Source organism: Podarcis bocagei, assembly GCF_964188305.1.
Source record: "Podarcis bocagei genome assembly, chromosome: 13".
NCBI classification, from domain to species: domain Eukaryota; kingdom Metazoa; phylum Chordata; class Lepidosauria; order Squamata; family Lacertidae; genus Podarcis; species Podarcis bocagei.
The window spans coordinates 36,142,721-36,170,508 of record NC_138138.1 but is presented as its reverse complement, the minus strand read 5'-3'; the positions used below and the strand labels follow the sequence as shown (position 1 = coordinate 36,170,508).

General features: G+C 47.2%; 2 protein-coding genes across 4 annotated transcripts; both read left to right on the top strand.

Moving 5' to 3' along the window:
* Positions 1-86: 86 nt before the first annotated feature.
* On the top strand, positions 87-8,854 carry SPNS1 (SPNS lysolipid transporter 1, lysophospholipid). Of its 3 annotated transcripts, none has more exons than XM_081169056.1 (13): positions 87-231; positions 773-1,011; positions 1,236-1,301; positions 1,410-1,546; positions 2,089-2,240; positions 2,677-2,743; positions 2,922-3,064; positions 4,622-4,774; positions 5,106-5,295; positions 5,531-5,596; positions 6,737-6,835; positions 7,738-7,909; positions 8,577-8,854. In XM_081169056.1, the coding sequence occupies exons 2-13, from the start codon at positions 795-797 to the stop codon at positions 8,669-8,671; spliced, it is 1,557 nt and encodes a 518-aa protein (XP_081025182.1). In that variant the 5' UTR covers positions 87-231; positions 773-794; the 3' UTR covers positions 8,672-8,854. The 3 variants fall into 3 exon arrangements, with proteins under 3 accessions (XP_081025182.1, XP_081025181.1, XP_081025183.1); XM_081169055.1 differs by having other exon boundaries at positions 174-332; XM_081169057.1 differs by having other exon boundaries at positions 195-321.
* A 2,802-nt stretch (positions 8,855-11,656) lies between these two features.
* LAT (linker for activation of T cells) lies at positions 11,657-27,703 on the top strand. Its single transcript, XM_081169120.1, has 13 exons — positions 11,657-11,787; positions 17,450-17,664; positions 17,796-17,823; positions 18,586-18,635; positions 21,676-21,718; positions 23,884-23,945; positions 24,223-24,255; positions 24,489-24,546; positions 25,347-25,405; positions 25,943-25,996; positions 26,943-26,996; positions 27,157-27,231; positions 27,410-27,703. The coding sequence occupies exons 2-12, from the start codon at positions 17,556-17,558 to the stop codon at positions 27,228-27,230; spliced, it is 624 nt and encodes a 207-aa protein (XP_081025246.1). The 5' UTR covers positions 11,657-11,787; positions 17,450-17,555; the 3' UTR covers position 27,231; positions 27,410-27,703.
* Positions 27,704-27,788: the final 85 nt, after the last annotated feature.

Here is a 27,788-nt window from a genome sequence, read left to right as displayed (position 1 = left end):
CTTGAGGGGCGGGAGAGAGCGCGCGGCGCGTCCTGTATTTGTATTGGTGACGCGGAAGGCAATCGGGCGACCGGCTCTGTTGCCATGGCACCCAGGGGTCGGGAGGCGGAAAGGGCGGGGACGAAGAAGAGTCACATGATAATCAAAGCTCGTGAAAGGAGGGCAAGGAAAAGAGCCGTCACGTGATCCCGCCGAGCCGCTCCGGCGAGTGGGGAGGGGGTGGCAGGCAGGGTACGTCCGTCGCCGGGGAGGGCGGCGTGTGAGATGCTGGAGGGGCCTTGGTAGGGCCGGGGAGAGCGGGTGACGGGACTCCCTCCCTGGGTAACTCTCAGGTTAGAATTGGGAGAGGCGAAAGGGGGCCGTTTGCGGGTGGGGGCTACAGGTTAATTACAGCTTTAGGGTGAGGTCAGGCTTGGTGGGGTAAGGGGCCTGTTGTCATTTTTCTCCCTTCAGTCTGAGATGTGACTCTGAGGAGTAGCTACCCTTAAATTCATCTTTGGCTTTGTTTACATTATAGCAATATATGTATGTAATAATAATAATAACAATAAATAAATAAGGGAGTGGGAAATAAGAATCTAATGCTGAACAGTGGGTGTGTTTTGCCTTTGTGTTACTGACTGGCCTTCTCTTCTGGTCGTCGTCGTCGTCTTCTTCTGGTTCTTTTTCTCGCCCTAGTTAAGTTCTTCTGTAACTGCCATAAGATTTGCTGCTCTCCCCTGCAGTTCTTTAGGGTTTGTAAGGGGCTGGCTATCTCATATTGTCTCTCTAGTGGGTTCTTCTTGCCGCTGGCCATGGCATCTCAGCGGCAACCTTACGTGGATACGGCCCCAATCCTGACCCAGGCAGATGACACAGAGGAAGAGGGAAAGGATGGTCTGCAAACTGGGCATGAAGGGGAAGAAGAGGTACAGACCCTCACAGGCATCTCCTCTACACGGGCTGGCTTCATTGTGGGAGTTCTCTGCTTTGTTAACCTACTGAACTACATGGACCGCTTCACTGTGGCTGGTAAGGGTGCTGGGGTGCTATGAGACTGTAGCTGGAACTTCTCTTCCCAGCTGTGTCAGGTGGGTGGGCACTGTAAGTTTTAAAGCGATGAGGGGTTGATTTTCTCCCCACCCACAACAATCCTTAACTTTAGATAATGAAGGGCATGATAGATTGTTTTGGGGTGAGGATACTTAGTTGTCTTTCCTCAGTATTAACACTGTGATCCTTCTTCCTTACCTCAGGCGTTCTTCCTGACATTGAGGCATTTTTTGCAATTGATGATAGCAAATCAGGGCTCCTACAAACAGGTGAGTAGGGTGGTGGGGCTTGGTTCTTCCCCACCAGGCACTTTGTAAGGGCAGTGCTATTGAAGCAGGAGTGTTTGCCACTGGGAATAATTATTTCTTTCTTCTCAGTTTTTATTAGTAGCTATATGGTACTTGCACCAATTTTCGGTTACCTGGGGGATCGCTATAATCGCAAATACCTGATGTGCATTGGGATCACCTTCTGGTCAATAGTGACGCTGGGGAGCAGCTACATTCCCAAGGAGGTATGGGGGCAGGGGAGAAGATTCTGTAGATTAGTTTTCACCCAGGCATGGGGAAGAACTTTGGGTTTGGGATCTGTGTGTCTTCCCTTCCACCCCCCAGCACTGAGGCTTATGGGGCAGGGGAGATCTGGCACAGCTGTCCTCTTGAGATTGGGAAGGTGCAAGGCTTTCCTTCAGTTTAAGCTCTGTGTCATTAAGCTGAACTCTGGATAAAATCACAAACATTTGCTAGCTGGCAAGAAACTGTTTTGGAAGGCCTTGTGCCTGATTGACTAGAGGAGATTCTTACTTGTCACAAGCCACAGAAAAGTGGCTATTTATAAAGTATTGCTGAACAGGTTTGAAACCTGTTCTTGACATTCACACTTACCAAACAAGGAATCCTAGGAACTGTAATTCTGAGAAGGGGTTAAGAATACTTTACAAAGTATTCTTTGCACCCCTACATGACTGCATGCCCTGAGGTTCTTTAGGGGTGTGTTTCAGATTTATAGCTACACTATTCCATCTCCTCAGTTTATTGTTTGTTTTCTCCACATTAGATGTTCTGGCTGTTGCTGCTGACACGAGGCATGGTGGGTGTGGGAGAGGCCAGCTACTCAACTATTGCCCCCACCATTATTGCTGATCTGTTTGTGGGTGACCGGCGATCCCGCATGCTGAGCATCTTCTACTTCGCCATACCTGTGGGCAGGTGCGAACACCCTGTGGTCTGTTTCAGGGCGGGGTATGCACTGTAGTGAAGTTGAACTAGAGATACTCATCTGTTTACTGTAAATTGGCAATCAGCCTTATGCAACAATCAAAGCAAGATGTGTGTGTTCATAAGGCATGGAATAGGAGCATAGGAAGCTGCCTTATATAACTGATTCAGACCATTGGCCCATTTAGCTCAGTATTGTCTACACTGACTGGCAGCAGCTCTCCAGGGTTTCAAGCAGGGCTCTTTTCCCAGCCCTATCTGGAGATGCTGGAAAGTGAACCTGGGGTTTTCTGCATGCAAGGCAGGCACTCTGCCGCTGACCTCTGGCATTCCCCCATTGCTGCAATGACCAAACCTAATTGGCTTTCACAGAAAGAGGTGAGCCTGCCTGAGTGTGGGTCTGACTGTTCTCCCTTTTCACCTGCAGTGGACTGGGCTACATAGTGGGTTCAAAGGTGAAAGATGTGGCTGAAGACTGGCATTGGGCCCTGCGGGTGAGTAGGATGGGGATACAATTGTACTGGTTAGTGTTTGTTGCCTTATGTTCATGTTGCAGTTCAGCTCTTCTTCATCACATTGTAGTAAGCTTTTCTTCTGTGCACCTATGCACACATGTTTTTATTTTCTTCTGTTTAGAATGCCTCCAACTTAGATCATTATCTTCTCATACAGGTGACGCCAGCCCTGGGGGCGTTGGCGGTGATACTGTTGATAACTGTGGTGCGGGAGCCGCCTCGAGGAACTGTGGAGACGCACTCAGATGCCCCTCTGCAATATACTTCCTGGGTAGCTGACCTGCGGGCCCTGAGCCGCAAGTGAGTAATGGGTGCCATTTAATGTACTGCTGCAATGTAGGCCACATCCCACCTTTCCATTCTGGAATAGCTTCCTTGCCCTAGTTTCATTGATTCCAGATCAGTGTAGATATTCTCTTTAGTGATAAAGGACAAGAAACTGAGAAGCAAAACAAACCACTTAGGGAAAATGTACAGTCATCTTTCTTGTGGGGGCTTTCAAAGCAAGACTGACAGGTACCTGTCCAGAGTGCTTTATGGAGGTGGTTTTGAAATTTGGTTCCTCAGAGTATTGGGGAACTTAATTAAGGAAATTGGTAATGGTAGCGAAGGTTCCCTTGAGCATAAGCTTGTCCACTATTATTAGTCTTCCCCTGCAGTTATAAGCAGATGTTGAGATGTGTTCTAGGGTGTGTGTTCAAATTGCACCAGGTCCAGCAGGCCTGGTCTGTGACTTGTTTAATCCACGAGAAAGTGCCCCGACATTCTTTGTTACATAATAAGAGCCAACAGGCCAGTGCAGTAGTTGTTCATTGAAAGTGGAACCCTTGAAAAGGAGTTGCTTTAAGACAGGGGTGGGGAGCCTGTGGTCCAAGGCCCATTATGCAGCTTTTGGCCTAATTTCACGAGGCTCTCAGCTTCATATGATTGGAGAAAAGAAGTCCTGAGGTAGAGGTGGTTTTAGGGTAGTGTGACTGGTGTGTTTGTACTGGGCACTGCTCTGCAGGGAGCACCAAAACAATGATGTAGATTGTGTGTAGAACAATTCTGTGACAGGCAGGGGGCGCCAGGTTTTAGCATCCAGGGCACTGCTGAAGTTTGAGGGCCCAAAGTCTGCCACTGCCGGAGTGGGGAAATGGGGACTAGGGGAAGGGCGAAATGGAGTGAGGAAGAGATAAAAGCCCTCTGAAAGTGATCAGTCTGCAACTCTGATAAGAGTGCTCTGTCCTCACTGCAGTAACCTGCTAGATAGGAAACAAGGTGAGAAGAAGAAGAGGGGAAAGGGATAGCCTTGTCCATCATTGCCTCTGGCCCTGACCCCACCTGGCATATCAAATAATATGAAGCCCTTGACAGAAAATGTTCTTCCCTGCCCTGGCTTTAGGCCTAGGGTTGCGGCTCTCTGCAGATGTGATAACTGTGCCATCAGTAATGTTCTCTGTAGGAGGCAGTGGCACCCTACACACTGTGTTTCACAAATTGCCCCCAGTTGCAGTTCCCTGGTATGGTTTTTTTCTCCTAGTAACCTCCTGAGCTGGAGAACACCTTGCTACTTGTGCCACCACTATTACAGGTGGGCAAACCGTGACCTAAAAGAGATCCTGCCATGGGCTGGCTGAGTGTTTCTAAGGACTGGCTCATCCCTGGTTGCCTATACTTTGATTTCTCTGTATTTTTGCAGCTGAATGGGTGAGCCAACTCTCTTGTAGAGCATTATATGTGAGGTCATAGGAAAGTTATGTTTGTGGCAATAGCTGTGATGGTTCCAATTGCTCAACTGCAGGAATGATTAGGGCTATTGTTTGATGCTCACATTTCCTCTCTCTCTCTCTCTCCCCCCCCCCCCGCCCCGGACAGTCGCAGTTTCATATTGTCATCGCTAGGCTTCACAGCTGTGGCCTTTGTAACAGGCTCCCTGGCTCTGTGGACACCAACTTTCCTGTACCGCTCACGCCTGGCCGCTGGCACTCTCCAGCCTTCTCCCTCAGGACATGCTTCTGACTCTGATAGGTGAGTTAGTAGCTGAGAAAGCCCTTAGTCAAGACATCAGTTCAGCTCTCTCTTGAGGAACACTTGGTTCAGTAGTGGAGGTTCACCACTGCTGTCTTTTGACACCTCTGTGTTTCTTAACTTTGAGCTGTTTGTAGTATAGGGGCTAAGAGACTGTCACAAATGGGGATGCCCCAAACCTTGAATCTTGCCCCTGCTGTAAACTTGGTAGATGGCCTTGGCATGCTACTGTCTCTCATCCTCCCATCTGCAATGTGGGGTACCATATGTAAAGTGCCCTGAGCCTTCTCTGTGGTGCTTTTATGAATGCTTTGTATCATTATCTCTGCAGCCTCACCTTTGGTGTCATCACTTGCGTGACTGGTGTGCTGGGTGTCAGTGCTGGGGTGGAGATTTCCCGGCGCTGGCGCCGCACCAACCCTCGTGCTGATCCCCTGGTGTGTGCAACTGGACTGCTGGGCTCTGTCCCCTTCCTGTTCCTGGCAGTGGTGACTGCTAAGCAGAGCATCGTTGCCACCTACGTGAGTTCTCCCCAAGTTTCACTTGTTAATTTGGTACAACCCCCAAGGGTGCTGCCAGCTTTCTTGTGGCAGTGTCCATGGTGTGGCATGGTGGGTACCGTTGCCTGTCCCACCACTGCCCATCCTGTGCTTTTTAAACTTTTGTACACTGCTTTGGAATCTTAAAAAATAAATAAAAGGATTTTAAAAAGAAAAATAATGTCGTCTCTCCTCTTCACCCCTCCTTCCTCTGCAGGTATTTATCTTCATTGGTGAGACCTTCCTCTCCCTCAACTGGGCCATAGTGGCGGACATCCTTCTGGTGAGACTGTGGGGAAGAGGCAGTGTGCAAAACTCTAGACTTTTATTTCAGTTGCAGAATTGCACCGTTCTCGTTTGCTTTCCCATGTGGTGGTAGCCAGAGAAAATCAAGCAGAATGAGTCAGCCCTGGGTTTAACTGTCCATTGACAGTGGCTTTGTTTGTTTTTTTAAACTTAGTTCTGCTGAGAATTCACAAGATATCCTCAGGCAAATCTCTTTCCCTCTAATGAAACAATAATTCTGGCCTACTCTAGGGAGGAGGTAGAAGTATTGCTGCGAGCGTGCACCTTGGGCATCCCTCCAGGGCTCCTGTGCCCAAGGCAAATAGCAGGGTAGTCAGCGTAGTGTTTCTTACAGCTCCAACATGATGGTTTCTCCTCCCTTGTGCTGCCCAAATCCCTGTCCCATTTTGGCTGTGCCACTGTGTCATAGATCCACTGGTGCAATGGTTCATGGGTATACAGTGGTGCCCCGCAAGACGAATGCCTCACAAGACGGAAAACTCGCTAGACGAAAGAGTTTTCCGTTTTGGAGGTGCTTCGCAAAACGAATTTCCCATGGGCTTGCTTCGCAAGATGACAATGTCTTGCGAGTTCCTGCTGGTTTTTTTCCCTCCCCCCCCCCTTTGCTAAGCCGCTAAGCCGCTTATCAGCTGATCCGATCAACAGATAAGCCGCTAGAAGCCGCTAATAGCGCTAATCCGCTAATCCGTCAATGGGCTTGCTTCGCAAGACGAAAAAACTGCTAGACGAAGAGAATCACAGAACGGATTCTTTTCGTCTTGCGAGGCACCACTGTATATTTATGCCACCACAATTGCTATCTGGCATGGCAGTTGGCATGGTGTACAGGACTGCACCTCTGTGCTGCTTTTCTACAGAGGACTACATGAGCTTCTGGGGGCTTCTGGGCTCCTTTGTCAAATGTGCTAAGTGAAATCCTCAGTTGGCAAGAGTGTGTATGACACCAAAGTGGGTATAGAATAAAAAAGGAGCAAGGTAAAGGGCAACCAGAAGAGGTTTAGCAATGTGAGTGAGAGAGTGGCTTGTAATGGCTTTTTAGTTATGTGGGGAAGCGACCTTAAAACTTGTTCGCTGTCCAGCAGAGGGCACCAGTAAATCAGCTGTATTCTCTTCCCAGTATGTTGTCATCCCCACACGCCGATCCACAGCTGAAGCTTTCCAGATCCTGCTGTCGCATCTTCTGGGTGATGCTGGGAGCCCTTATCTCATTGGCCTGGTAAGTGCTTGGACAGCGAGAAGACACTTCTGGTCAGCTTTTCAAAGCTTGCGACTTCCGAGGCATTCTACCCATCAAGCAGCTCCTCTTTTCTCTGCCATCAGCCACTTGCTCTTTCCCAGCATTTAGATCATACCTTGCAAGGCTCACACAGCTGTATTTCTTGGGCCAAAAGAGCCCAGGCTGATCCTGCAATATTTGTTCAGGTCGAGGGAAATTGATGCATTGCAACCTTGTGCAATATTAACCTCCCAGGACCTAAGCTGTTGAAGCTCTGCTCCAGGGGTGATCATCTTAAGAACAGACTGTTTTCCATTTGGGAGCAGGGCCTTCTTAATAGCGACTCCAAATGTTTCTTGTATGTTGCCTGCCAAGCTGTGTTTGGAGGCATGTAAAAATGTGTTTATCTTGCCAGGTCTTATGAGAGTTAACTGGAAGTGTGCTCTCAAATTTGTATTAAATAATTTTTTATTTTATATGCTTTTACTGTGTGGCTTTGAAAAATGTTAAAATACTTCTATTGCCTGTCAACCACTTCGTAGTCATTCTTGTTAAAAGCCAGCATCAGTATAAATAATACATACTGCATTAGCGGATACTCTGCTTTCTACATGTTGGAAAGAATTTTGTTGGATTAGAACTACTGCATCTCCGCTTCCTTTAAGCAAGTTTTGAGCAACAGCACACTACAGACCAGGAGAGAGAGAGAGAGAGAGAGAGAGGTTGAGAGGTAGGGATGGGTTTTGCCACTCATTGCCTCAGCAATGCTATGTGCTAGGAAATAGCACAAGCAATAAATAACACCACCAATTTCCAATTCTGCCAGCTTTCCTATTGGTTGTGCCGCTCCACTTGACACTGCATAATGGTGTGCATGTTCTTTTGCTGAATCCCTTTTCCAGATCAGTGACCGAATCCAAGATGATCGCCCCCAAACATTCCTGTCGCAGTTCCGAAGCCTTGAATATGCGCTTATGGTCTGTGCCTTTGTGGGAGTTATTGGTGGCGGCTTCTTCCTGGCTACGGCTTGCTTCATCCAGGCAGACCGTAAGCGCACAGAGCTGTATGTACAAGGTAAAACCTCTTCCCTCCATTGGCCAGTCAGAGTTGAGATGTTAAGGTCTGTGAAGCCTGGCATGGAACTGCTGCACCAAACATGCACCCCAGTAGTAAAAATGATTGTGGGTTGCTTTATTAGTGGCTGTGTGTCATGAGGAAGCCACTCATCTCCTGTGGCACGATAGAACTTTCCTGGGAAAAGAGGGTGGTCTGGTGTAACAGCCAGTTATGAGTTAGGATGGAAAGGGAAGGCGTCCCACAAATGTGGGTGTCCAGGGAGCTTCCCTGTGTGATTTTAAATTGCCCAACAAGTGTTTGTCAGGGGCAGCAATTGTTATCACCTCACTTTGGAAGCATCTTTTTGATTTAGAATGCCTTGTCCCCCCGGAAAAACCTTTTTGGGCAATTATATGAGCAAGCTTTTGGCTTCTGCCAGAGTTTCACCTCATCACTTTGCTGTAGTGGCTGCAGCTGAGTAGCGACAAGAAAGAGCAATTTCTGAGTAGCAGGGGTGGCACATGTCTTAAGTCTTGATAAGTCCTGTGTGTTAGGAAGTGTGCATGACCATGTAGGAAGTCATGGGAGGACAAGCAATCAGGAGCCTCCTTTCCTCTAACGTGAGGTTGGCGCAGCCTCTTTGGACAAACCCCTCTTGACCCTGTCATGCTCTTTCTCCCTGCAGGGCAATTTCACGAGTCACCTGAAGGCGAAGATCGCATTGTTGTTCCTCAGGGTGGGCGACCCACCAAAGTCCCTGTCTCTAGTGTCCTGATCTGAAGCCCGCCCCACTTGGTTCCTTCAATCTGGGAAAGAATGATGGACTTGTGATCAGCTGAGCACGGCACTCACAGGGAGATGAGGACTCTGTGAATGGACCCAGGCGGGTGGTTTTGTGGGCAACAGGGGAAGATCAGTTTTTTGTGTCTGTGTTTCTGGGATTTTTATAAAGCACTAACTTTATCAAGAGTCATGTGGTGTTTTTCAGATGAACAGGATGAAACAATGAAACCCTTCCCCCATCTCTGCCTTCTACTTTAATGGTTTTTCAAGGGTTCCCAGAGGCTTTTTCAATGGTGTTCCCAATATATGTGATTTCACTTACATTGTGGTGCCTCAAAACGTAACCCCTCGTATATGGGGAGTTGCCTGTATGTCACAAGAGGTCTAGGAGAAGGCTAGTAAGGGGTAAACGGGGGCATATTAGCTGTTGCAGCAGGAGAGTTTTCAAAAGCTTTTATGCAGGGGAAAAAACTAGAAGTGGCTCTAACTCAGCTTTTAATAAATGTTAGGGAAGAAATCAGAAAAAGTTTTTTTTTATTCAAGAAACCTCTGCTTTAGTAGTATTAACTACATCTTACTGACTTTAGAACAGAGTTAGTCATGAGGGATACTTTTAAAAATAAAAAAATCCTGAAGCTTCTGTTCTGGCCTATTTGGTGGCCCAAAGGTTCTTGCCAGTTAAGAGTGTGTTGTCTTACTTTGAAGCGTCAAGAACGTGTGCAGTCAGAAATTGGGTGTAGTCAAAAGTTTCTCTTCGAGATCCAGAGGATAAGGTGCCTTGTTTTCTGTGTGTTTTTGCTTCTGACTTACATTCTTGCTAAAAACCATCTCAGCTAAGGAAGTAGTGCAGTGAGGTGATGTCACACATTTGGTGGAGAAAGGCTGGCTGTTTTGCACATGGAGGCGGGGGGGGGCATTCATTTGTGAAATCTGCCTAATTGCAAAGTTGGAAGGCATTTTTTGTGACCCTGTTGCCATCTGACTTGCACCCCCCTCATAACTGGTTTGGCTCACGTGCTTGGTTCATTAAGTGAAGCTGCATTGTGTTGCAGTGACCTTGATGTGATACAAATTATCTTGAAATTATTTCTTCTGTTTTCAGATTGTGGTGCACCGGGATGTAAAACCAGGTGTCTTCTGTAGAGACATTCCAGTGGAATAGCTGGGTTGTTGCTCTTTGCTGCAACAGATTCAGGGCCCAATCTAGAAGAGCCTATGTGAGATAGACAGATAGATAGATCTGTCAGCTGAGGATAACATGCCATGCTACTAAGGAAGTGAGCTCTGGCCCATGAAGGTTTATGCTACAATAAACATACTGGTTTTTGAGGTTCGTTCTTTCAGATCAAAATGGGTTTCTTCATTCGTTGCTTGGGTATGTTTTATTACTGGTTTTGAAAGATGTCCCACCACCACCTATAGAGGCCCTTCTACGCTTCGGAACAGATGTTGGCTTGAGGTCAAAGGTGTGTGTGATGATTTGCACGCCTGTTAATCCTTGAGGAATGAACGGTGATCTGTAGCATTTGCAGGTTGCAAAGCATGGAAATGAGGTTTGAATTGCCCTTGTGGAGGGCTTGGAGGAAACCCCCAGGGGCTTAGTGGAAGAATGAGAGTCTCTATTGAGATTGTCTCTAGTACAGTGCTACCTCGGGTTAAGAACTTAATTTGTTTTGGAGGTCGGTTCCTAACCTAAAACTGTTCTTAACCTGAGGTACCACTTTAGCTAATGGGGCCTTCTGCTGCCGCCACGCCGCCAGAGCACGATTTTTGTTCTCATCCTGAAGCAAAGTTCTTAACCCAAGGTACTATTTCTGGGTTAGCAGAGTGTAATCTGAAGCATCTGTAACCTGAAGTGTCTGTAACCCGAGGTACCAATGTACTTCATATCAGCCGTGTTTCTTTGCCGGTTGGGTGGGGGAAAGCAGGGTGAGATACATTGTTTTTTCCACTGCTCAATGCACAAAGAGAGGCTGGTGAATCTCTTTCCCGTAGATTTATTTCATGTCAGAAGTGCCAAATGCCTTTTCCTGGACTGTACCATCTTTCTTGAAGAAGAGCAGGGAGAGGGTTGTAAACTTCCCTGCACATTGAAAAACAGCAGGTTGAGAGGTTGGGTCAAACCCATCTTCCCATTTGTGTGTGTGTGTGTGTTTGTGTGTGGAGTTCTACAAGAAGTATGTTTAACGTGCTTTGCAAGCCAGGGTGCTGTGAGGTAAGGAGAAGTGGGTTTCTTTTGATTTTCTATTTCACATAAAAATAAATCCCCCCCCCAAATCTCACACTATATATAAATGGGGCACATATCTGGATAAAATGCACATGCCTCACTGCATCCAGCTTGGCATGGAGATGTCATTCGTTCTTTTATGTATGGGAAGGCTCCCCACCCTCAGAAAAGCATTGAAATGTGCAAATTGTGCCCCCCCCTGCAGCCTGAAATGGTACAGTTCAGAAGAGGCTTCACCACTTGATTCTACAGTGGTACCTCGGGTTAAGTACTTAATTCGTTCTGGAGGTCCGTTCTTAACCTGAAACTGTTCTTAACCTGAAGCACCACTTTAGCTAATGGGGCCTCCTGCTGCTGCCACGCCGCCAGAGCACGATTTCTATTCTCATCATGAAGCAAAGTTCTTAACCTGAAGCACTATTTATGGATTAGCAGTGTCTGTAACCTGAAGCGTATGTAACCTGAAGCATATATAACCTGAGGTACCACTGTACTGAGCGTATAAAACTTGTCCTCTGGTATATCTGCATACAGGGCCCCCTTCTGCCCTTGGGAGAGAACTTATGAGTTACACATTTCTCAGAGCACGTTCTGGGGTGTCTTGCAGTTGGGAGGAGGCAGGTAGATCTGGAACAGACTTAAGGATTGGCGAAGTCTTAGAGGCCCCCTTGATGTCTGGCTGATATCTCCAGAGCTTCTGAATGCGACAGATGTACCAAGATGATGTGCCTTCTCTTCCTCCCCCAAATGTCATAATTTAGTGCACCTGCCCTTCGACTTCCTGTGGTGCTTCCTTCCTGCCCAAGCAATCAAACAGCAGCACCGTCTCAGCCACAGCAGAGAAAAGAAGGCTCCATCCAGGCGTGAACTGGGAACCCCAGATGTGAGTTTTCATTGGTGTGAGTGAGGAAGAGGAGGTGGAGGCAGTGGTGGTGCATGAGGAGTACTTAGGTGCTGACCCTTGTCCTGGCAATATACCCTAGGTGGTTGGGTTCTGGTCCCTGGGTCCTGTGGTGGAAGGAGCTGAGTTCCAGCTTCTGGGATTGTGCAGGGGGCACAAACAGGAAGGAATGGCAGTGCAGATGGCTGGGCTGAGGGGGTGGGATTCTGGGGGGAGGCGGAAAAGACTTTTTCATGTGGGTGTTAGTTTGGAGTCTGACTTTTTCCCTCCTGAGTGTCCCAGTGAGTGTAGCGTAAACAGTGACCAGGACCACCGACTCAAGTTTGTAAGAATTCAGTTTTGACACTGCAAAATATAGAAATAATTGAGAATTGAAATTGATGTGTTGGAGGTCATTTGGACCTACACTAAAGCTGTGTAATCATACATCAATAAACCGTTTAGTTCATTTTGGCTATAATTTTGGGTCCGTGGCCCTTGTTGCTGGCTAGGCTGTGCCCATTGCCCCACCAGGGTGTGTAGGAATGCAAATTCAAACCCAGATTAACAGCGGGAAGCGATAAATTGTTTTTCTTCATTGCGCAAAGTGCTTCTTTTCCTGCCCTGTGCCTCCCCCACCCCCTGTTCTGATCGCAATCTTTTTTCTGTCTTGCTATTGCATTCACTCTCTCCTTCCCTCCCTCCTATTTATCCATCTCTGACACTGGGTTCGCTTTGAAGGGTGTGGGGCATAATAAACAAGTAACGCTATGTAGAAGAGGGCAAAAGAAATAGAACAGACACAGCCACGTAACAACCTCCCTCAAATTTTGGCCTGGCACCCTCCGCCCCCAACCAACTTTCCCATCCCTTCGTTTTGCCATTTTGCTCCAGTTCCCTCCAACAAGCCAGTTTCCACCCAGTAACGGAACCCGTGGTTTGTGGTCACTTTGGCTTGTTGCCAGCGCTCCAATCAAGTGGAGAGACCGTGTGTGTGTGTGTGTGTGTGTGTGTGTGTGTGTGTGTGTGTAAGGAGAGAGTTTGGCATTATTCAGAGGTGTCAAACGGTAGGTTTCTCGCAGGCCCCATCCCTTTCCCTGCCCCCTCCCACCTACTGAATCATGAGTGGCGCCTAGAAGGTCTCGGCTAACTTCTCTTCTCCCCCTCCCCCCAAGCAAGACATTGCAACCTTGCAGCTGCAGAGTTGCAGCTGCAAATTCCCTCCCACGGCACCCACAACACAGAGCGAGGCTTTTTGCGCTGGCGCCCAAATCCGGCTGTGGGTTGTTGTCACTGGCGTGAGTCACCCCTGCTCCCACTGCTGTTCCCACACTCTTTTTTTCTTTCTATGCTGGGGGAGGGGCGCATCAAAGAACCTTCACTTACAACCTCGGGCTTCTGGAACAGGTTTTCTCTGTGTAGGAAATGTGGCATGTAATGTAGTATCTGGTAAAACATTTGGATGGTTGTGTGTGGAGGTTTGTTTTAACAACATTTATACTCCAATTAGGAGCAGCAGAGGCAGTTGCTTTAGACTGAATCAGACTATTGGTCCATCTTGCTCATTACTGTCAACACTGACTGGTAGCAGCTCCCCAGGGTTTCCCAGCTCTACCTGGAGATGCCTGGGATCAAAATTGGAATTTTCTGCATGCAAAGCAGATTCTCCACCACTGAGATACAGTTGTACCTTAGAAGTCGAATGGAATCCATTCCGGAAGTCCATTTGACTTCCAAAACATTCAGAAACCAAAGTGCGGCTTCTGATTGGCTACAGGAAGCTCCTGCAGCAAAATCAGAAGCCCCGTCGGATGTTCGGGTTCCAAAGAACTTTCGCAAACCAGAACACTCCCGGTTTTTGATCGTTTGCGAACCAGAACCTTTGACTCCCAAGGTGTTCGGCAGCTGATGTACGACTGTACTGCCCTTCCTCAATAGTAGTAAAAGCTCTGAGCATTTGACAAGAAATTTTAAAATTAGCAATCAATAACTAGCAATTGAAAACAACTGAAAACATTAAAAAAAAATTAACTGTAAAAGGGATTAAAACATGGCAACATCTATCTGTCTGGATAGGCTTGCCAAAACAAAAACGTTTTACGCAGGTGCAAAAAAGAGGTACAAGGAAAGGCAATCCTGCATGTAACCTGCTCCCAAATGCTTAAGGGCTTTATATATGAATAGTAATACTTTCACCTGGCCTGGTAACAAGTGAGAATTCAGTGCAGGTCTCTGAGCAAAAGTACTATGTGCCGAGAAGGTCTCATTCCTGCCAGTAACTGTGCTGCACTAACTGAAGTTTGCAGGTTCAGTTCAAGGGAAACCCCACATAAAGTGCATTGCAGTAATCCAATCTTGAAGTCACCAGTGCCTGAATTACTGTAAATTCTCCCAGACCAGGAATGATCAAAGCACATTTTGTACCATACGCAGCTGGCAAAAGACACTTCTGGTGCCTCAGGACATGCCAACACCCAAGTATAGAAGTGTCAGCTCCAAGTACCTAGCTCTATGATGTTCTTTCATTCACGATGGAGATGTCTCCACTATACCTCCTAACCCAGCAATTTATTCCATGTAAGTTTCTAGTCTACAGCAATCTTTTTTAGTTGGAGTACCTTGACAAAAAAAGGGATGAGGGTGGCGCTGTGGGTTAAACCACAGAGCCTAGGGCTTGCCGATCAGAAGGTCGGCAGTTCGAATCCCCGCAACAGGGTGAGCTCCTGTTGCTCGGTCTCAGCTCCTGCCAACCTAGCAGTTTGAAAGCACGTCAAAGTGCAAGTAGATAATTAGGTACCACTCCGGCGGGAAGCTAAACGGCATTTCTGTGCGCTGCTCTGGTTCGCCAGAAGCGGCTTAGTCATGCTGGCCACATGATCCGGAAGCTGTACGCCAGCTCCCTTGGCCAATAAAGTGAGACGAGCGCCGCAATCCCAGAGTCGGTCATGACTGGACCTAATGGTCAGGGGTCCCTTTACCTTTACCTTACCTTGACAAAACCTATGTCCATTTTTAAATTATTTTGTTTACAGCTGTCTCTCTTCCCTGGAGCTCAAGGAGGTGTGGGGAGGGTTCTAGCCAATCTCCCATCCAGACCCAGGCCAGTTTGGCTTCAGCACAGTGGCTGCCTTAGGTGCCTTCAGACTAGGGGTGAGGGAGAAATCCAATTGAGTTGGCATTTCTCTGTTGGCATTAAGTGAACCTACCTAATCCACACTTTCCGAAGCTGTACATGAACTGAAATAAAGCCGTCTTTTGAAATTTGCACTCTTCTGAATTTTGCAATACAATTCTCTAACCAAGCAGTGCATACATATACTGGGGCAATGTGTGCATTTAAAAAGCATGTACAAGGGAACATGCATTGTGTTAGGGGAATTTGCATTGCAAAATTATGTATATTTAGGGAAATGAGTGAGTGCTCCACGCACAAACATACACTGCTCCTTTCAGGCAGCTGGGGATGGCAAAACCCTATCAATTTGGGTTTCTCTCTTTTTCTCATTTTTAAAGTCTTATGTTCAGATCTTCACATTAGTTTGCAATTTTTTTAAAAAAACCTCAAGAAAATTGATCAGCATTTTAGTGGAAATGTCTCCTAACAGACACCTCTGAAAACAATTCTGTTTGCTAACTTCCCTATCTATTCCCCATCATGGTCACATTTGTGGCAAAAAATAACGCTGTTGTCTGTCTGTTGTCTCTTGCTCAAATCCAGAATGTGTATACCTGCCTTGGCTTTGTGAATTAGCATCCTGCCAAAAGGTACTGTGGATCATAGCCTAGAACCCAATTTGTATCTCCAAGCTTGTATTGAATTTGGGGGGTCCCTCCTTTCTAAAGCCGCCTTGAACCATCCACCCCAACCATTGTCTTTCGGCCCAGCCTCTTGGAGATTTCTTGGGCATCCTGCTGCTGCATGCAGTTAAGCGGTGTGTCGATTGGGTTATTTCCATAGGACCACTGCTTGGTCTGCTGTGCTCCCTCCTGTTATCGCCTCCCTGGCTGATCTGTGGGGATCTCTGTGGTCTATCAGTAATGGTGGGATTAGCACATGCATTTAAAAGAGAGCTCTCTCTGCGCTATTGATTGCCTTCCAGCTGCAAATTCATAAGGGGAACAATGTTGCGTAAGGCTCAGTATCTCTGTGCACACAGGGCAGTGGTGAGGCCCTATAGGCCATGTTGTTCCATCCTGAGTGAACAGAGTATTCGGCCTAGAATGTTTCCCTAGAGCCAGCCTATCTGCAGACTCAAACAGCAACTTTTTGGGACCCAAATCCCCCAGAATGCGGGCTGGTGCAGAGGAAGGGGGCAGCCAAGGTCTCGGAGGACTAAGCCAGCTGGGGGGCCCTGAAATACTTAAGCTGTCATGCAAAAAACGCCCTGGGCCTCTTGAGTCGACCAGGGACTCTCGCCCCGGCCTCAGACAAGCTATGTGCAGGCCTGCTGGTGCACCTGCCTAAGCTGTTTAAGTATTGTGGAGATAACTCCCAAAATTGTAGCAAAAAGCTTTCTCCCCCTCTTTTGTTCTTTGCTTCCACAGATGGATGCCAGCCACTGGCAAAATTGGGATTCTTATATCTGTTTATACCCTAGGAGTTTGGGATAAGTAGCTAGTCTAGCTAGAGCAGAAAAGCATAGTGCACAAGACTCTTCAGTGAGTTGCTTACTGAAATGCCAAAATGAAATTTATATACATTTGCAAAGCATTCACTGAGACATGATGTGCTACTCAAATAATAAAAAATGAGGGAGGGCTTTTAAATTTGACCAAGGCAGAAAAAAAGCCTTGTGCTTTCCTTTGGGATTTGCCAGCGCTTCATTGGCAGATGGGCAAGAATTATTGGCCGGCAGGTAGAAGGCTGTAATAAAGGATTCCCTGATAGGAAATTTGAAGAGCATTCTTGTAGTGCAGGCCTGGCAAACTTTGTGTTTTTTTAGAATCTACCGGTACTTCAGATTTTTGCTAGAACCCCGCAGTTCACTGGCCAGAGGCAGACACAAAACAGTAACTTGGGTCAGAGTCAGACACAAAATAGTGGCCAGTGGGGTGGAGCCAATTATTTCTTGAACCCCATGAACCATACAGTGGGATGACCCTGCATATATAAATAAAAATTAGCATGTGGCTGTAGAACGGGGATTCTAACAACCTAAATTTGGAGGGGGGAATCTTTTTGTTAAACTGTTGTTGGGAGTGAAAAACACTTGCCAATCTATTGCCAATCATTCCATGGTCTACCAGTTGAGACGTCCATACCTGCTAAGGCTTTGGCCTGAAGAACAGCAACCAAGACACTCCTTCCTCTGCCTGTTGGATACTGAATGTTCAAGTTCCCATTCAGGAAGAGAGAACAAATGCCTCTCTGCTGCTCTGTCTCCTAACATTCCCGCATTCATCGGACCTAGCGAAGGGGCTACCACATCACAATGTAAGCAAGCCCAAGCTGTTCTCTCCCCACTCCGCTATCTTTTGTGACATGCTGCTGCTACATAGTGTGAAAATCCACCCAAGCGCTGTCAAAACTCGAAATAAATTCTGAATAAGACATTTCAATAAGCTGAATTTTCTGGGTGGATAGGGACCGGGACAAACAGTTATATTTGGTTTCATTATCTGTTTAACACACACCGAGAACTTGAATTTGGCTGTTTCCCCACAGGGCTATTGACATGTTGTGCCGCTAAGCTGCTCAATGCTGTTTTTCACCTCGGAGTTTGCACCTGCCCTGAATCCAGGATACTGCTTCTGTCCCCCTCGCAGGTGGCATGGATGCCTCGCACACGGGTGACATCTTCTGGGTGCTGGCATTTACTGTCCCACTTCTGGTGATTCTACTTGTGCTTTGCATTGACTGCCGGGACCCTGAATTAGACAGTTAAGTCTCTTCTGCCCTCCCCAAACTTCCTTTCCCCAAGGAGCAAACAGTTCCCGACTTCTCCATTCATTGCTCTCACCCGAGTGAACTTCTTAATTACATTGGTGTCTCTTTCCCTCTCTCACAACAGCACAATCTGTTGATGATGACCAGTACAAGTAAGTGACTGACCGGGGTTTAATTTGAGGGGGGGGGGAATGGTGTGTGCTAAACCAGAACTTGGGGAGGTTTGGAAAATGGATGCATGTTCTAAGGTGGCCAGATGCAATGGGCAGCTTCTACCCCAGAAGGAAAAGGTGCATTTCTTAAGATTTTTTCTCTTTTGCACCCCTAGGAAGGTACAGAGGTCTGTCTACTCCCCTCACCCCAACTCTATTATACAATTCCCAAAGTCGCAAAGCACATGGATACTGCATGAAGGCCACTTTTTGATACAGTGGAGGAAAGGGAAATTGTTTGTGGTGTTAGCCTGCTACTCTTTCAAGCGCTTTGCATGCGGAAGGTCCCAGGTTCAGTCCCTGGCATCTCCTAGTAGGGCTGAGAAGGACTCTGATCTGAAACCTTGTACAGCCCATGTCTGTCAGTGTAGACCAGGGATAAGGAACCCTGTAGCCTTCCAGATGTTGCTAGACTATAATAGCCCCTGGCTATTGGGAGGGTGGGGCTTGAGGCCAGTGGATGTTGGGAGTCCCAACAGTAGCTGGAGAGCCCTGGGTTCCCCATCCATGGTGCAGGCTGTTCTCTACAGAGTGAGATGAACCAATGGCCTGGCTCTGTAGAAAACAGCTTCTGACGTTTCATCCAAAACCTGGAAGGGGAGAGTTTCTTGTGCGGTTTTGGGGAGCAGATTGATATGTCTCCCAAGCATGATCCCTGTACTGTCCATGAAGAGAAGAATGATTAATGCATTGCCCCCACAGGCCCCACAGTGCACGTTTGAATTCAACCTTCATTTTGATACGTCCTCCCTGTGAGTAGCTGCCCATTCAGTGCTATTTTAAAATTGAGATTTTAAGAAAGGCTGGCTTGTAGTCTCCTGCTTTATCTGCTCTTGGTTGTTGTTGTTGTTGTTACTACTACTACTACTACTACTACTATTATTTATTACCATCACTGAAGACTTTGGGAAGCTGATACAGCCATGTGGGGTCTCATTGAACAAATCTGCCCCACTGTTCTGCCTCAACACCAACACCACCTCGACAAGGCACAATCTTACAGGATTCCTCTGCTCCAAACTTACAACTTTTAGATCTGAAATGCCATTGATGGCTCTGCTCTGCCTCCACAGTTGGAGGCAACTATACTTCTGAATACCAGTTGCTGGAAACCACAGGAAGTGAAAGCGCTATTATGCTCAAATCCTGCTTTTGGATTTCCCACAGGCATCTGGCTGACCACTTTGTGAACAGGATGCCAGACTAGATGGGCCATTGGCCTGATCCAGTAGGCTCTTCTTATACTCTTAAATTCAACAAGGCATGGTTTTTTGGCTCATTGCCAGTCAGAAGCAAACTACATGTGATACTAATTTGTGAGAAAGTCAGATTTGTTTGTTTATTTAATAGCCATGAGCTGCTGTGTATGTGACTCCCCTCTCCAAATTTTCATTGGGAGCCCCCTCCCTCAGACTAATATAATAGCTGTGGTGAGGGGAAGGGGGGGCTATTTCCTTACTTACTTTATTAACAAAACCCAACTTCCACTTAGTGGTTTTCCTAAAACCTTACCACTGCCAACATTTAATATCACTTATACCCTTTGCACCTTTAACGCACCAATAATCCTAATGGTAACTCTGCGATATAGGCATGGTCTGTAGTTACTATATTTAACAAAGGTATTAACATCTATGTATTGCAAGCTTCTCTAGTGCACCAGCTTATGTGGTAACTTTAATATACAGTAGTACTGTCTTTTTAGATCGTTATATGCTGTACTAATTTGTTAGTGTTACTTTGATTCCAAAAGCTTACTTTGCACTACTATTACAGCTTTGAGAAAGTGGTTCGTTACCCCATTAAAACACTTTTGCCAGATTGCCCTTGTATTTACTTCACCCTGGTTGTGCCTCACCAACACTGTAACTGAAGACTTTGTTTTAATCCCTACTGACATATTGAGAAGCACGTGTCTTCTTTTACTGTGCAGTCATACCTCGGGTTACAGACACTTCCGGTTGTGTTTTTTTTGGGTTTGTTGTTGTTGTTTAGTCGTGTCCGACTCTTCGTGACCCCATGGACCAGAGCATGCCAGGCACTCCTGTCTTCCACTGCCTCCCGCAGTTTGGTCAAACTCATGTTTGTAGCTTCGAGAACACTGTCCAACCATCTCGTCCTCTGTCGTCCCCTTCTCCCTATGCCCTCCATCTTTCCCAACTTCAAGGTCTTTTTTGGGTTACAGACAGCCAAAACCCAGAAGTACCGGAATGGGTTACTTCAGGGTTTCGGCAGTCAAGCATGCGCAGAAGTGCAGAATTGCAACCCGTGCGTGCGCAGACATGCAGACACAGGTTGTGAATGCTGTGGGTTGCGAACGTATATCCCGCATGGATCACGTTCGCAACCTGAGCGTCCACTGTACTGGAATCTATACTCTTGCTTTCCTTCCAGGCACCAGAGTCCAGCAGCCAAAAGTGTCATTCACCTCTGCCCTCTTGGCAGAGACGGAGCTAGCTGCTCTGGCACCCGGAGCACATGCTGTGCACCCAGGGGCTAGCCGGGCCCACGGTGAGTGTCCCAGGGGGCGGGGGGCGGTGTCACTTCCCCTCAGGGATGACACCCAGGGCGGTCCGCCCTCACCACACCCCTCTTCCTCTGCCACTGCCTCTTGGTGCTGTAAATGATGAGTTGTTCCTCTTGGTTCTTCAGCCTAAGCCAAGTGATTCACCTGACTTACCCCAGCCAGTCTTTGGCCACTCTGCCTTCCCCTCAGGTCTTCTTCTTTCCTCTTCCGTGATCCAGCCTGGACTGAGCTCCTTGACTGGCCAGCACCCAGCTTTATAGTCCCCCAGTCTAGTCCCAGCCAATCACGCTGTCTAATTAAACATTCTAAACCTGCAACCACCAACCAGAATATGCGTATCTTCTATCCTCCTTTTGCATACTGAGAGTTCCATCTCCAGCCCCTCCTCCGTTGTCAGTTAAGGTCCCCCACTGACAGTTAAACCAGCTTTTACCTGATCAGAAAGAAGACTTCCCCCACCAAACACACTGCAGTGTACATCAGAATATAATGACAAAGCACACCACTCAATATACATTGAAACACTGGTGAAATGAGCAGGATTTCTTCACAACAGTGCAGGGGAAAGCAATTTTAATTGGGATTGAAAACTTCTCAAACTGCAGCCTTCATTTATGTATTGAGGGCTCCTATAACTTTTACATCTTCTTAAAAACTTTTGAAACACTTCGCTACCAGATGTCCATGGCTGCCCATCAAAGCGTATTCCCTTATGCTTTGCAAAACAAAACACAACATTATAATTTTAAAACATTTTAAAATGTGCTAACATAGCGTAAAAAATGTGATCCGTTAGGAATTTACCAAATGCAGCTTATACCATTAGAGCCCAGATATTGTGTTGTTTTAAAATTCAAATTGTTTTTAAAGGCCTGGATGGATAAAAGCAAATTTCTCCCCTTGTGCCAAAAAGGCCACAAACCTGATGGTAAGCAGCTCTCTGGGGAGGCCCTTTTGGAGCAGAGGTGCCACCACCAGAAAGGCCCTCTCCCTAGAAGCTGCCCCCTTCTGTAGCCTGGCAGGGCCGATGAGGTAGGGCCTCTGGCTCTGAAGAGAGGAACTTAAGGTTTGAGTGGGTGTGCATTTGAGAGAAGACAACCTTTCAATTTACCTGGTCCTCCCAAGCCATTAAAGACTGGAGTGTGGCCTTTGTGCTGCTGCTGCTTTTTGGGGGGTGGGACATGGGAGGTGAGCCAAAAGCTGGGATCTCATGCAATCCTCTCAGGTGATGGCATCTGCTTTCTTCTCTTTCTTCAACCTTTCAGCCCCACCTTGGCCTGCTGTTTCATCCCAACCAGACACGTGGAGGTAAGCAGTCCCTGAACAATTTGCGAGCTGCTTACTGAGCATCCGTCCATCCAGGCATCCCCAACACCACACACTTCTGTTTTGAGCAAAGAATAAGCTTGTTTCTGTGAGTGAGCACATTTGCTTGAAGCCTTGCCCTCTAGTACAGTGGTAGCTCAGTTTTCGAACAACTCCGCTGACGAACATTTCGGTTTTCGAACGCCGCAAACCTGGAAGTAAATCCTTCGGTTTTCGAACACACCTCAGAAGTCAAACATGTCTCTGATGAGTGCAAGATCCTGAGGCCTAGATGTTGGCTATTGAGTTTTCGGTTTTCAAACGTCTCAGAACTCGGAACGGTCTTCTGGAATGGATTATGTTCGGAAACAGAGGTACCACTGTATGTCTGCACAAACGCAAATGTATTTTGCGTGTGGGGGAACATCAGCACATCAGTCACTGCTGGTTTGTAAAGCTGTATGGGTACAATGGCCGCTCCCCACATCAAATGGAGGTGCCTTTTGTGTGGTCGTGCGCAGCCCCCTGGATCCCAGTGTGGCTCCCGGTAGTACGGGCTGGCTTTGCCCTCCCCAGGCTGGATACCTGGAGGTCTCTGCCTACCTCAGCCAATCGCCCAATCCCGCCTGGGGAGGCGTTGCCAGGGGATCAGCCAGGTAGGGGGAGGGACCGTCCTGCCCACACAACAGAAGGTGACTCTTACCTGCGAAGCGTCAGTTGGCTCCAGAGCTGTTCCCACCCTCCCCTCCCTCAGTTAAGCCTTCTTTTGTGGGTTAACCTTTATCCACAGGTACACAGGCGCTGCTACGTCATGGTCGCTGTTGAAGGGACGGAAAGGAATTTTCCTGCATTGGCAGGTTTTGCCTTTCCCGTGGCAAAACGTCACAACTTTGGTGGTTTCAGGCCTTGGGTGGAATCCTTTAGTCTATCTTCCTAAATGGGGAGGGGGTTGAAGCGGTGACTCACACCCCCCTTGCAACGGTGATCCCAGGGTTCCCCATTAAAGGGGTTTTGAGGGGAGGCATTGGCCATAGGCCAAGAGGTTGTCATTGCTCTCCCCTGTGACAGTGGCGAAATGGGGGGTGGGGGTAGGGCGGCTCTCTGCTTGAACGTATGTTCTCCAGAGCCAGCCCAATCCCCACACATTCTGGATAACCCTGAAGCCTCCCAGATCCCCAGCTGGGGACTGGGAAGGATAAACGCCCCATGCCGGGGCCAAGGTCTGCCTACATCTGAAACTTAATAAAGTTGTGGCCAATTTTAATCCCATAGCATGTTGTCTTGAGTAATTATTCTGCTTGGGGGTCACCCAGGATTGGGGGGACACCGCCTGTCCACGCAATGTTCACCACTGCCCACATTGATCCTGTAGTTTTTTGGAAAATGTTGCTGTGTGTGAGAGAGAGTAAGTGTGTCCCTCCCAACCAGCTCTGATCTGGTTTGAAAACACAGACCGTGTAAAGACATCCATGCCCACCCCCTGGTGTGGACAGACAGTGGACAACTTCGAAATGCATCCAACTGTACTGATGTTTACATTAATGTACAAATGTGATTCTGAATGCAGTGTGGAAGGGGTTAGCTCCCTTGTTACGCTCTAAGCTGGTGACTATTCGCCCAATATAAAAAATGCTGCATAAAAACCCATAAAGAAGCAAAGAAATATACAGCAAAAGAGTAAGGCAGAATTCTAGCTCAGTGGTCCTCCAAAATGCTTGGGCAAATAAGATTCTGACTCTGAACCCTTCCCAGTGCATCATTCATTATTATTATTACTATTACTATTATTATTATTATTATTATTATTATTATTATTATTATTATTATTATTATTACTATTATTAACCCACCCATCTGGCTTTGTTTCCCCCAGCCACTCTGATACATGATAAAACATCAAACATAAAAAACTTTCTAATATCTTTCACACAGGGTAGTTGATAAGAGAAAATATAAAAAACCCTACATTTAGATGCAAAAGCATCACTTGCCTTCAGCTTTAGAGAATATCTCCAGTTGGCATTCTTCCAGTACCTATGGATTCCTCATCAAAGTGGGGGTGATGGCTCTTAAAAGCATGTTGGGAGCATCATCTTGGTCCTCTTGTCATTCCATGGCAGCTTTTGTACCTGTATTTAACCCCTTTCCCTCTTGGTTCACATGCACAGCAGATGCCGCCCATGCAGTCTTTCCTATCCAGCACTGTCATACAAAGTTGAAAGGGATAATGGTGAGTTATGAAGGAAATGGGTGTGTGTGTGTGTGTTTTGCAAGGTTTAGGAAGTGGACGGGTTGGGGGGCTTCTTTCCTACTGAAGCCTTTAAAGGGCAATGGGAGGCTGAGGTCTGGGAATCTAGCCATCGGAATAAATAGCCTTTTGAAGGACTGCTTCTATGAAATAGAAACGGGGGGATGAGGGGGAAATGGTATTGGTCTGGGAAGCTGCAGGCACTCAGTAGGCTTAATCAGTGCCCTCCTTTTCTCTTTATGGCATGTCCCCGTCTCAGAAAGCATTCCCAGTTATGAAAACCAAGGCGAAGGTGAGTAGAAATTATTGGTTTTAAGGCCACTTTCTGGAACATACAGCTTGGCTCACTTGCATGAGTCATCTACTTGCTCTGCAGTTTTGCAGTGCTCTTGGGCTTGACTGTACCTCACCGTGACTGGATTCTGCAGGCTGGCTTTGGCTCAGTATGGGGTGGGGATTCCCAGCATGTGTGAATGTAAGCTCATATGCATATCATAACTCTGCTAATGCTCTCTGTGCTTCCAGTACAAGCTGGTGCCACTGATGATGAGGATAATGATGACAACTATGTCCCTCCATACATGTAAGTCTTTTTTTTGGGGGGGGGGGGTCAGAGGTCAAACCTTATAATGGATTTTAGCTGGATCATTCATAGAAACCTGTTGGCACACTATGTGCTCTGCATCTATAAAGTCCCCAGCATCTCTGCTTAATGGATTATATACCACCTTTCTTCCGCTTGCTCCATCAGTGTTGTTCACTGCTTAAAGCAGGGATAGGGAATGTGTGGTTGTTGGACCGCAGCTCCCATCAGCCCCAGCCAGCACAGCCAAAGGCCAAGGATGATGGGAGTTGTAGTCCAGCCAAATCTGGATCCTCTCCAGACTGTGCAAAACGGATTCCATTTTCTAAATCTGCATACTTCATACTGGCAAATTTACATTTGCACAACTACCGCGGACCAAATCACTCTGCTGCTTTTGCACAACAAATCCACTTTGGGGGAAAAGTGCACATTTTGCAGTAGGGAAAGTGGTGGGGAAATATGAAATATTATATGAAAAATATTAAACCACCAGCAGTTAATATGTTATAAATGGATACCAACACACAAACAAAAAAATATCTAAAACATCTAAAAACACCTTTAAAAATGCAATTCCAGTACAGAGCTGCTTTGGGACTAGGATTAGCTGCAAAAGGCAGTATCCAAATGAAAATATATACCGTAAGCAGTGTTGGCCCTTGACCTCAGAAAACTGCTGCCAGTCCGAGCAGCCAATGCTGCATGAGATGGACTGGGGGGTTTCATTCAGCACGAGTCAACTACTTATTTCTCGGATCAGTGCAGCACCAAAGCTTCTTTTCCCTTCTCTTCCACAGTGACGTGCTGCCAGATGCGCCACTTACAGATCAAGGCAATGAAGATGGTGCTTCCACAGGTGAGTTGGCAGCAGGTGAGATGGACTGACTCCCTCCTGGGACCGGGGTTCTCTTGGAGAGTGTCGTGGCAACCCATCTGTCTACAACCTCAGGGTCATCTAAATGTAGCATTTATTTCTCTCCCACCTTACATCCAAGGAACTCGGAGGTGCTGTAAATGGCTGCTCCCCTCTCCCATTCAATCCTCACAGCAACCCTGCAGAGTAGGTTAGGCTAAGAGGCAGTACCTGGCCCAAGGTCACCCAATAAGCCTCTTGGCTGAGTGGAGATTGAACCCTGGTCTCCCAGGTCCTGCTGCAACACCCTAACTCAGTGATGGCCAAACTTGGCCCTCCAGCTGTCTTGGGACTACAACTCTCATCATCCATAGCTAACAGGACCAGTGGTCAGGGATGATGGGAATTGTAGTCCCAAAACAGCTGGAGGGCTAAGTTTGGCCATCACTGCTGCATCACAGTGATTCTAAATGAGAAAGGAACTTGGGACACAATTGGGAAAGGGCAGTGTTTGAAGTGCTTCTGATTTTTCCTTTTCAGATTCCCTAGGGGAGCAGTACGAGAATGTGCTCGAGTGTGAGCGCAATTCGCCTGGTGAGTGTGGAAAGTAGATCTATGGGGCCCGGCTAGTCAGGAATGAGGGTGTGCGATTGCATTGAAAATGGAGGTGGGTTTGTACATGCCATGCCAGGCACAGCTGGACGTATCATTAGGCAGAATCAGGGCCAGGCAGAAACGGGTGGGTGGAAGGTTAATTTTTGGTGTCCCAGAGCACTCAGTGGAGCTTACTCCCTAGTAAGGGCATTTAGGGTTGCAGGCAGAAGCAACTAACTGAAAGATCCAGCCAATGCTGACCCCCGTTTTGCACTAGTTGCCAGAGACTTTTATTAAAAAACTTTGCTATGAGCAGCCTTGCTTCCAATATTTTTAAAAACCATATAATAATTTGCATAGCTCCTGCAAAGCAGTATACCACCTTGGCAAAAATAAAAAAAAATGCTGTGTGCTGCAGGTTTCATTGTGCTGAGCAGATGGCCAACATAAGCTACTGTTTATGTGTCCATCCCAGAGGCTGAGTCAAGGAGTTTTGTGGTTGTGGAAGGGGACTTGAAACTGGGTCTTCTTGAGTTAAACCAGCTCCTTCGTGCTGTCTCTGCTGTGACTGAGCAAGCAAGAGGCACTGCTGAGGCGGGTGCAGTGCAGGGTGGTCCGTCAGGACAAACAGGACACTTCCCCACCAAGCTCAGTCTGTCCTCAGCCCAACCCCTTTTGATGACCTCCTTCCTTACAAGCGGTCCAAGAGGTAGCGCCATCTGCTGGACTCTTCTGCCTTAATTTCAGGGTTGCCTTTGTCAAACTCGGCAGGAAGGAAGGGTGTGGAGAAAACTAGAATGAGTTTGCTCCGCCCATCACTGGGTCTGGCTCCCCCTACTGTTGGCCTCCCTGCCTTCTGCCCACACAGTCCCAGTGGACACCAGTCTCTCCACTGGATGTACCTCAGAACCTTCATTAAATCTTCCATTTTCTCTCTCCGTCAAAGGTGACTATGTCAACGTACTAGAACCAGAAGCTACCATCATGGGTCCTTGTTTTGGTGAGTAGAAAAGGCCTGCTGTGTGGGCCTGCTAGGAAGTTCTCATTTAATTTCCCTATAGTCCCTCATTATCCATTTCTCTGGCTAATTGCCTGAGGGCTATGGGTGTGGCCCTATATCTCCCTGCCATAATTTTAAGTCCTTTGTCATTTTCCTGTAGTTGGCAGTGGCACCAGTGATCGGGAAAGTGAAGATGACACTCCGGACTATGAGAATGTCTGTCCTGGGCTTTGAGGTATCTGGATTATGGTGTCTGTTTGGGGCACGGGACGGATGTAGGGTGTGTGTGTGTGTGTGTGTGTGTGTGTGTGTGTGTATGGATGTGGCTTCATATATATGATAGAGGGCAACCCTAGAACCTGCATGCCAGCAATCACCTCTGAGCGTCTTAATCAACATCTCTTTCTCTCTAGGTTGAAAGGTTCATTTGCCGGTTGCTCCAGTCACCTATATGCAGGATGCATTACCTGGTTGGCCTAAGGACACTGTCTTCCCAGTCACCCTCAAATATTGCCGTAACTTATTGCCTCCTTTGCACTTTTGCTGACACATCCTGAGAATTTTCCACAATACTATAGAATCTTGGAAGCAAGATTCGGAAGCTTGACTGTCCATGTGGAACTGGTCTTCTAACACTCCCCCCCCCAGCCCGCAAAGCATTCTGGGTTGTTTATGTCTCTTGGCTAAATAAAGAACTGGTAATTTCATTGTTGTACTTGAAAGGGAATTGGTGCAGGATTATGGATGGGGAGAGATGCCTAGAAGGGTCTGAACAGAGTCTGCAGGGATCAG